General features: G+C 39.6%; 1 protein-coding gene across 3 annotated transcripts; it reads left to right on the forward strand.

Moving 5' to 3' along the window:
• Window positions 1-1,756: 1,756 nt before the first annotated feature.
• On the forward strand, window positions 1,757-8,940 carry LOC116734979 (uncharacterized). Of its 3 annotated transcripts, XM_032586532.1 has the most exons (6): window positions 1,760-1,905; window positions 2,260-2,261; window positions 5,764-5,808; window positions 6,706-7,272; window positions 7,389-7,496; window positions 7,581-8,940. In XM_032586532.1, exons 3-6 carry the CDS (start codon window positions 5,795-5,797, stop codon window positions 8,428-8,430), a joined length of 1,539 nt encoding a protein of 512 aa, XP_032442423.1. In that variant the 5' UTR covers window positions 1,760-1,905; window positions 2,260-2,261; window positions 5,764-5,794; the 3' UTR covers window positions 8,431-8,940. The 3 variants fall into 3 exon arrangements, with proteins under 3 accessions (XP_032442421.1, XP_032442423.1, XP_032442422.1); XM_032586530.1 differs by lacking the exon at window positions 5,764-5,808 and having other exon boundaries at window positions 1,757-1,905; XM_032586531.1 differs by lacking the exon at window positions 2,260-2,261 and having other exon boundaries at window positions 1,760-1,894.
• The last annotated feature ends 1,018 nt before the right edge of the window (window positions 8,941-9,958 follow it).

Below are 9,958 nucleotides of genomic sequence, written 5' to 3' on the forward strand. Positions count from 1 at the left end.
CTACTTCACAAATCAGTGAATCAGTCAATGCTACAGTCAGTAGGTGGTGCACACAACTGGTCATTATGCAAAAGAAAAAAGAATTGGGAGGGAAATGCAGCTTATTGGCATCTCTGTAAACCTGGTTTTGAACTTGCATGCCTTTCCTATATTCGTTACATTTAGTCTAAATTGCTATCGCTATGGCTTCTGTCCCCCCTTGAACAGAGGAGTCTAGGTAGCCTGATACAGTCAACATTAGGCCTAAGCTAAATACACCACGTATGGAACTGAAACAATGCCAAACAAAGTTCATTTATGGTCAACGTTTCACAATACAGTAGTGCCTAGTGACCAAGCTATAGTTACTGAAACAGGAGGATTATAACCATTTCATAAGACGTTACCTGGACGGGGAGTTTTTGTAAGATAGAATTTCCACATCTTCGGGCAGGAATAACATAAACTGCATGCGGTACGACGAATCTTTAACACCCACGAAAGAGTGTATTGTGTTTAAATAAGGCCATGGGCTCTCATCACCAGCTGGTGGTTCCCCTGGAGCCGTGTCCGACGTAGTTGCAGTCGTTGTGGTCTCCGTCTCCTCCTCCATGTGGCTGCTGCTGATTGCGAGACTTGCTTTGTGTTTAATGGGAGAAGCGAAACAGGTGTATCCTATTGGTGGTGATGAACAAGCCCAGGCAAGTAGGCTACGGACTTTGTTGCAGTCAATCAGTAGGTGGGGTCAAAACACTTGCGTTTCTCTCTCTCGCTTTTTTGTAACGAGTAACTAAACCACACATTGAAAATGTATCGGAGTAAAAGTACGCAATTAAGTTTGGAAATATAGTGAAGTAAAAGTGAAAGTCATCAAAAATTTTCATACTCCAGGAAAGTATGAAGTACTCCAAAATATACTTAAGTAAAGTAGTGAAGTATTTTTACTTCGTTACTATACAACACTGATTTTCTTCATCACCCCTCGGTCGCTCTCTTCTTTTTCTTTTGTTCCTGTTGTCCGCCATCATGAGAAATCCCTCCCTGATGCTCCCCAAAGCGTAAAAAGCGTTAAACTTGGACCAATAATAATCAAGCTTTCATGATGGACGTTTGCCAGAACAAATCAGACATTTTTTTCAACAGCACCGCCAAAATCCTCTTAGCCAGTGATACAATTAAGGCATCTGACTTTATTCATTCACAAAAATACAAAGCATCTTTCGGGGCCCCCGAAGCGTTGGGGCCCCTGGCAGCATCCCTGTAAGCCCAGGCTAAAATACGGGCTTGACTTCAGAGGATTGGGGAGATTACTGTCCTCCTGACACTTTATACATTTTATTAATGAACCAGGTCACACGATTAATTACATGTCAGAGAGTAATCCTTGGTAGCAAAACTAAAATGTAGAAAACTGCTTGTATTACTTTGTCTCTCACAAAAATTAATGCGATCAAATCAAAATATTCTGTTAATCTGACAAATTTAAAACCAACAAAATACAACACGCAGTAAAAGTGAAAACTAAAAGAAACTTTATAGATACTGAGAACCATGAAGCAGAAGAAAGTTTGGATTAAGGACAGGAAATAACAAAAATACCCTCTGAGCTTTTCAAAGTTTTACTCCGTTAGATCTGGTTTGTTTAATCATATGGGCCACACCAGATCTCTTTTATCTAAATAAGTTTAGCCTTTACACAGCTTGGTAAATATTGGTGTTTATTGCATCATACGTCCTGAAATGAATGGAAAGTCTGTTATTAAGAGGGAGAGGTCAGGCGATCCAGCTTCCTATAAAATGCCTGGTGGATTCCTGTTGAAACACAACCTCAGGCTGCACAACTCAAAGGAGCTGCTGACCAAATCACCTCTGGAAAACCTCACTGGACCAAATCCCAGCTCTGCTCTCTCTGCAGGTCGGCTGACAGTAAGCTTTTTGAAACCTGGTCTTTTAGTCTAAAACTAACACAGACGTGCTGTGCTGATATTTTTTCAAAGGTATGTTATGTATAAAATGTTACCCAACAATTGGCTTGTGATAAATTTCATGTTTAGCTATGGCGCTAACGTCAAGCTAAAGTTTGCTTGGTTGCACTGTAAAGTCAGTTCAAGCTTATGTGCGTTACTGCTATGTGTAGAACATGCAGCGATTTATGGCCTGACTGAGTGACACCCATCTGGCAAAATGTGGAATCGTTTTTCATTTGACAATAGGCTAACTGAATTATCTAAAATTATATTACTCTGTTAACGATGTTGTGTCAGTAGAGGTCTAGGTTAGCAGTGATGCCTTTGACAGCAACTTCTTAATTAGTTGTAGTCATAAGTTCTTCAGAATCATTTCAGTCTTTCAGTCGATTAATAATAAAATTTAGTTAAAAAAATTTTATGTAAAATGTAAATACTTTCAAATCAATTAACTTGAATTATTAGCAGAAAATTAATTAGATTTTTAACCAGCTGGAAACATCTTTAACAGGAAACCGCATCACGCAGAAGTATAAAAACAGCAGATACGTCAGTAAATAAATGGTAAAAAGTATTAATTCCCTATCAGAAGCTCCTTTTGCTGTTTGCTGTACATGTCCACCTGTCGGCCACCATACCTCCACTATAGTTTATTGCTTAATTTTACTCAGAGATTTATTTCAAACTTCAGTTTCCCTCGAGTGTTAACATGTGACAGATCAACAGGCCCACAAATATATTCACATCACACTGACGTAAATGTTATTGGCAAGACATTACCTGAAACACTTAAAATGCTTTTATGCAACTTTAATTCACATGAACTTATTTCATCACCTCAGTTTCTTCTACAGTGTTTTCTCTCACAACTAGTTAGGAGTTAGGAGGCGCAGATTCAATTAGTACGATCGATTCATTATTATCATTCAACCATGTTTCTGTCAGAAACATATCAATATTATGCTCAGTGATGAAATCATTAATTAATAAAGCTTTAGCACAGAGAGATCTGGTATTTAAAAGAGCTAGTTTAAGTGACTTGGAGGCCAAGAAATCTTCAGTCTGGGGTTCCTTTAGGCAGGGGATCAGTCTGATGTTTGAATTAGGTCCCCTGTATTTTATGTTTCTGTTTCTTGTAAATTTTCTTGTAGTGATCCGGACAGGTAATGTCCTGTTCTGCAGGGCCAGACACATTCTGGAGTAAGACGGGTGTAAAGATAAAGTCTGGACCGCTGCTGCGGGCTCTGGAGGTGCTGGACCTGGAGTTGACGCTGGTGCTGGGCTGGCGGAAAGATAGTCCGGCTTGGGAGGCAGAGGGCTGCCTTTCAGCACCGCTATGGCTGTCAGGCGCTGCCACTCTGCCTCCTGTTGCAACTCCGCCAGATCCGTCCTCCGTCAGATACTGTGTCACCAGGAAAAGAAATCACTCTCGTTTTCTTGGGATTGCAAACGTGACTGATTCCATTTACTGCCTCATCTCCAACAATAAGCACTTTTGGCATACCTTTCGTTTTCCTGGTAGCCGCTTTGTCCTTTGGGGCTTTGGGGGTGGATGTGTTAGACTCGCCTAATTGTTGATGTTTGAAGGCGAGGTTTCACTCAGAGGCTCAGGCTGGAGAACAGAAAATCTGTTTTTCAGTGGGATTCCCACAGAGTCAGAATGTTTTGAGGCCCGGGCTGGTCGCTCTGTCCTTGGGAGCGCGGTCGGTGGAACCATTTTGGTTGCAGCTGCTTGTTTGTTTTTCTTTGGTGGAGCAGGTGTTGAGGTTGAAGGTGGGTTTCGGCTCAGAGCCGGCCACGCTGATTCGTCCAGGTGAGGGGTTCTCCCTGTCAGTCGCCTCATCAGATCTGCGGTGTGAGACGTTTGCTTCGGCTTGGTACCAGAGCGTTCCAGGGTGGGCTGCTTGATGCGAGGCGTACAACCTCTCCGTTGATTTGAGGAAGAGTTGTCTGATTTCCACAGTTAGCGTTGATTTCAAAGTTCACCTCCAGCTGTTTGATCTTCATTTCTATAGCCTGAAGTCGTTGTATAATACTGCTAATGTCCTTGGGGTCGGCCGGAGGCATTTTGTCCTGGTTCAACTTGGAGATGAAGAAAAGTAAGGTAAAAATAAAAGTAAGAAAATCCTCCAGTCCTTAGGTTTGTAGTAATCCAGTTATGATGTCGAAAATGTGAATATAACTATAAAAACTGTCACTTTAAAAATAACTCAGGCGAAGTTATCAGTAAAGATGGGAGAGAGCAGGACAAGCTGTTCCTCCTTCAGCTGCCACAGACACTTCTACTTCTAATACTGTTTCTCAGTTTTTGTTTCTGTAAAATTTAAGAATTCTCAGATAGTGTCTGTTTTTATAAAATGTATAGAATTTAAACACACTGACCACAACCTCACAGGCAATGTTAGAGACACATTAACAGTCATTCATAATCAATCAGTTCAGTTCATGACCTTCTAGAATTGGTGACAAATTGACTCTTTTTATGCCGCCTTCCAGGAAGGGCAACCGACTCAGCCAACGAAAGGAGCAGCTACTGATGGCATAGCTGATAACTTTCTGATTTGTGATGCCAGGTTTTATTCAGAGTGTCTTCAAGATGCAGGTGTGGTGATGCTTCAGGATTAAGGCTCTGAAGGCTGGACTTTGGTTGAACAGCTAAGATTTTATTACAAACTGCTGCTTAAGTCACCACATATAAAACCACATAGATGGTCCACCTGATCCCTGGACAGTGTTCCTTTTACGGGGGTCTGCAAAATAAACATATTGTGACATTCACTTGTTCCACCTTGATGTCTTCTTTGAGTCCTGGACTATATTGTCTGATTGTGCCTCTAGACTCTTCAGGAATACATAGATATTGTTTTCCAAACTCAATGTCATTTGACCTATTTTCCTGGTGACTGCAGAAAGCCCTTTGTGTGTTCAGACTCTATACACCCTTTGATAAAATCAGCTTGGTGTCTTGTTGGATATTCTCTGCAGGACAGGTTTTGGTTTCATTGCGTTTTCTTTCTTTTTTTTTTTTCTTTTTTTTCTCCGAAGAGTTTTTGCGGCGCTAGTGGCTCGTATTTTTTCGACAGAAGGCAGACAGGAAGGAGGGTGAGGAGAGGGGGAAAGACATGCGGCAAAGGTCGTCGGGACCGGGAGTCGAACCCGCAACGTCCGCGTCGAGGACTAAGGCCTCCAAACGTGGGGGGTGCCAACCCCCTGCGCCCCCATTGCGTTTTCTTTAGTTTCATATGGAAACATGGTTTGTTTAGAGACTTGGCTTCGATTTATTTACTTTTGTTACTTTTGTTGTGATTTTTGTTGGGTGTTTTGCAGTGTTTTGTCCCTCATCAGCTTAATCAAGGTGAGTGAAGAAGTGTAGGCAAGAAGTGTTGCTTCTTTGAGCTTTTTATTTTTTTCAGATAATAGTGTCTCTTCAAGGTGCTAAGTGTTAATTGTGCCTGCACAGTTATCTTGGGAGGACTTCTGTGGGATTTTTAGTGGGTTGATCTGTGTAGATTGCTTTAATGCCGGCTAGTTTAACGTACGTAACATCCTGCCGCCAAGAAGAGTAACAACTATCAGCTTGTTGGGTAAGTTTTTAGACAGGCAGTCAGTTTATTTTCATGTGTGGATTTGACCTAATCAGCAATTTATCTACAGAAAACTTTGTGTATTTCTTCTCATCTGAGTGATCAACATGCGCTCTTATGAAAATGATGAGTTTGGGTTTTTAATTTTTGTGCAAATTCTGAACATAAGAGTTAGATGTTTCATTTAACTTCACATTAAAAGTTAACTTTGCTTTTCTATTTTCTTTTAATAGCTAAAGACACAACAAGTGAGTTTATGAGAAGATGTCTCAAGAAAGGTAAAACAAACATGATGCAACTGTGTATATATACTGTATATATGTGTGTATATGTGTGTGTGTGTGAATGTATGTGAAATTCCAGCATATTTATTTCAGAGGTATATAAAAACAGTATTTGTGATGAAAGAGTTTTTGTTATTTTGCCCAGTTTTATTTCTCCTTGTTAGGAAGAGTTTGGTTTGATGTGACAATGTTTATTTTTTTACATTTAAAGTGACTTTTTTTTCCCAAGTCAAGATTTATTTATATAGCACATTAATAACAGCCTCAACTTCACAACATCACAGGTAGGTAAATGAAAAAATAGAATTAATATTAAATTTAGTAAAAAATAATAAGACAAATATAAAATTGTCAGATACCAAAAGCTAATAATATGAATAAAACACCAAAATTTAGAAATTTAGCTGCAGCAATTATCTTCCTTGCTTTTACATTTTCTCTTTAGCTGTTGAAGGTCATAGAGAATAGATGAGTTTTCTGTCTGGACTTAAACCGACTGACTGAGATCTTAACAGACAGAGGGAGACTGATCCAGTCTGGCCGTCACAGAGAGACTCTGTCCCCTCTAGGTTTTAGCCGAGCTTTAAGGACAGATAATAAAAGCTGGTCGGTTGATCTCAGAGCTCTGGGTGGAGTGAAGGGCTGCAAGAACTTATTGAAGTAAGAAGGGCTCATGGAGTTTAGACACTTCAATAAAACCTTAAAATTTTATCCTAAAAGCAACAGGAAGCCAATAAAGGATGAGTAAAACTGGAGTAACAGCTTCACGCCTCCTTGTTTTGGTCAGCAGACAAGCTGCAGCGTTTTGGACGCTCTGCAGTCACTGCAGGCAGTTCTGGTCCAACCCTAAATAAAAGGAGTTTCAATAATCTATTGTTATCTTTTCTACAGATCGGAACTACAGAAGACTTTGTGTCAGTATTCAACAGAAACTCTCACTTACATCGTAGCTGTGAGAGATTTCTGTAAGATGTTTTCTGAATGGAAGAACTGCAGAGAGAAAGAAATGGAGAAAATCAGAAAAATCAAAAAAAGGGCTGATAAGATTGACCCTCCTTCCAGCAAGTCAAGCCTTGTGAAACGTATAAAGAGCAAATTCCAGTTAAATAGAGACAGGAAACTTGCAGAGCTGGAGAAGGAGCTGGATGAAGTGTTGAAAGAAACACTGGAGGGTTTGGAGAAACTCAAAACCTTCTTGGATGCAGTGGAGAAGCTGGCGGTCACGTCTCTGCAGGTTTTCACTGAGAACCAGATATTGTTCCTGCCTGATGAGATCAGCTTTGATGAAGTTCAGGATTTGATCAAATCTGCACAACAGATCTGCCCTCTGCTACTGGAGTTTAAAAGAGACGCAGCGACTTTCTTTGTTCCCAAAAGACACAATGTGGAGGTTCTGCTGTACCAGCTGGAAAAACATGTAAACACCAGCGAGAGAATATTTGGAAACCTTTCTGACAGGTAAATTATTTTTCATCAAGAAATAACTTGTTTTTTGTTGTGTACATAACATGTTCATAATACTAAAATATTTTCAAACAAGCACTCAGACTTTGTTCTCTCTTCCACATCCTCAGAATCAACATTTGTCTTAAAATAAGAGAGGATATTGCTGTTGAATGTGATTTATCTGATGATGTCATGCAAAAAATGACTGATCAGGTCAAACAACTTGATAAAATCAGGTAAGATCCAAACCCCCAATAAATGAATTATTACTTAAAGATTTTCCAGTGTTTTCAAATCAAAAACTAAACTTTCTTCTCTAGGATGGACGACGACTTTCGGATGATGTTCCTGTTCCAGAGGATCAGCTACTCAGAATTTGTTAAAAAGTACAAAGATGAGCTTCCTGAGATGCTGCAGTTTCTTGATCAGATTGAGCAGTGTGCTGTTCAGTTAGACAGTGTGAATAAGGGAGCAAAGATCTCCAGTGTGGCTGGGAGCTCAGTGGGAGCTGTGGGAGGTATCATGTCCATTGTTGGCCTGATTTTAATTCCAGTTACATTTGGTGCGTCTGTGGGGTTGACAGTTGCTGGTGCAGCTGTGGCAGGAACCAGTGGAGTGAACAGTGTAGTAACCACTTTAGTAGAAGGTAAAGTTAATCATACACAAACACAACAAGCAAATACAGCCTTTCAAAGATTCATGTTTGGTGTTCAAAGAATCCAGGACTGTCTGGAAGAGGCGGCCAAACCACCATATGCTGAAGTTGCACAAAGTAGTGAAGATGAGCTTCACATGGCAGGAAATAATGCTGCAGATGGTATTGAAAAGGCTGGTGAATTGATTGTTGATGCAGCTGTTGTTCCAAATGCAGGTAAAGTTGCACTACAGGAAGGGAAAGCATTGAGTACTGTATCCAGAATGGCCTCAGATGTTCCTGAAATTAGTCAGGCAGCAGTTAAAGGGCCACTTGCTCTTACCAAGATGGCCAGAGCTTTCTCTATTGCAGCCAATGCCCTCTTCCTTGGCATGAATATCTACTTCATCACTACAGACAGCAAGGCCCTGGCTGAAGGGACAGAGTCTAAGGTCTCTATGTTCCTCAGAGCCAGAGCTGCTCTGTGGCTCTCAGAGATATTGGCCTGGACAAAAAATCTGCAACTCACTGAGTAGCAGCAAACTGACCACAAAGGAAATCAGAGAAATGCTTGAGAAGCCATTTTATCCTGTTTAAAAGCAATCTGTCTATTAATGGGTGCATAAATATTTGCTTTGGAGACTCCCTAACAGAAAAACAACAAAAATAGTTTCAATTTGTAACCCAGTTTTTCTACAATAAAGGTAGTTAGACTGTATTGTGTGATTATATTAGTTTAGATACAGGTGACTGTTAGTCTCCATTTCACTAGCATCTTATCAAGATATTCATATTTAAGTTGTGTCTGCACCTTTTACCAGACTAAACCGATGAGTCGGTCAGTAGCAGCCATAACCTCCACACCAGTATAACACCATCCTGTCCCAGTGAAAAAGGTGAACAACTCTGTTCAATAACACATTTCTTGGTGTCACAGCAGGGAATCAATTGGCATTTCTCTGTGTTGTTGTTCTTTCTACAATTGCACAAAAACCTGTAGAATTTATTACTGACAGAAATTTAAACAATCTTTATGAAATGATAATTAAAAACTTCTTCCTGTCTGGACTGGAGACTGAGCAATGTGAACAGTGAGTTTCCTACCTTAGCTTGTATCTAAGTTAGAAACATAATGCCACTTTCCCTCCTAACTTCTCCACCTTTATTTGCCCAAAATCAATTTACAAAATGCACACAGCATTTTTTGGGGAAGTTTGGATTTCTTTATTTACATTTTGTATGTTTCCTGTGAAAGTTGCTGGTGGAGAAACCTTTCAGTAAACTAAAAACTAAACCTAAAAAACCATATTTGAAGTCCACTATGTCTCATGACAGGCTTTGCAGTCTTATCATGTTATCATGTTGGTTTGGTTTAAAAAGCTAAACTTCAGGAAATTGACCTGTAACAAGAAAATTTGTTTAAATGTAATTTTAACGTTTCACAGGTTAGTTCTAATTTTGCTATATAGTTACCAATGTATGATAAATGTCTTTTATATTTCAAGAATATTTAGAGAATCTTTTGTTTTGTTCATTTATTTTTTGCAATTAATAATTTATGCCTTTAGCTAAATGTCTAAGTTGGCTTTTAATCTTGTTTCAAATAGTGAATTGGATACTGTATGAATAATTCACTAGCAGTAAATATTGTGCTCATATTCAACCAAAGAAAACGATTCAGTTGTGAGCCTTTAATGTTAGTTTGGTGGGTCAGACGGACTGAATAGGTTGTGACAGCAACTGTTCAAATGGGGCAAATTTATTTTTTGTCATGGGGCATCCCAGGGTGGAAATACTTTTTAAAGTCCAAAACTCCAGCCACACAAACTGAAAGGCTCAACAATCATCTGCAGTTTTCTAACGTTGAATCGCCTGAAGGGATCGATGTGATGAGGTTAACATGAAAGTGCAAAAGCACAGAAAGGTTCAGTCTGACATGTTTCCCACCAACCTTTCAACAACCAATCATTGTAATTTTGTTTCAAATCTTCTATTGTATAAAACGTGTGTGAACTGAATGATTGTTGCTTTTTCTCCTTTGACATGTTGTGTGCTAAGTGTGTG

The sequence above is a fragment of the Xiphophorus hellerii genome, chromosome 16, assembly GCF_003331165.1.
Source record: "Xiphophorus hellerii strain 12219 chromosome 16, Xiphophorus_hellerii-4.1, whole genome shotgun sequence".
NCBI classification, from domain to species: Eukaryota; Metazoa; Chordata; class Actinopteri; order Cyprinodontiformes; family Poeciliidae; genus Xiphophorus; species Xiphophorus hellerii.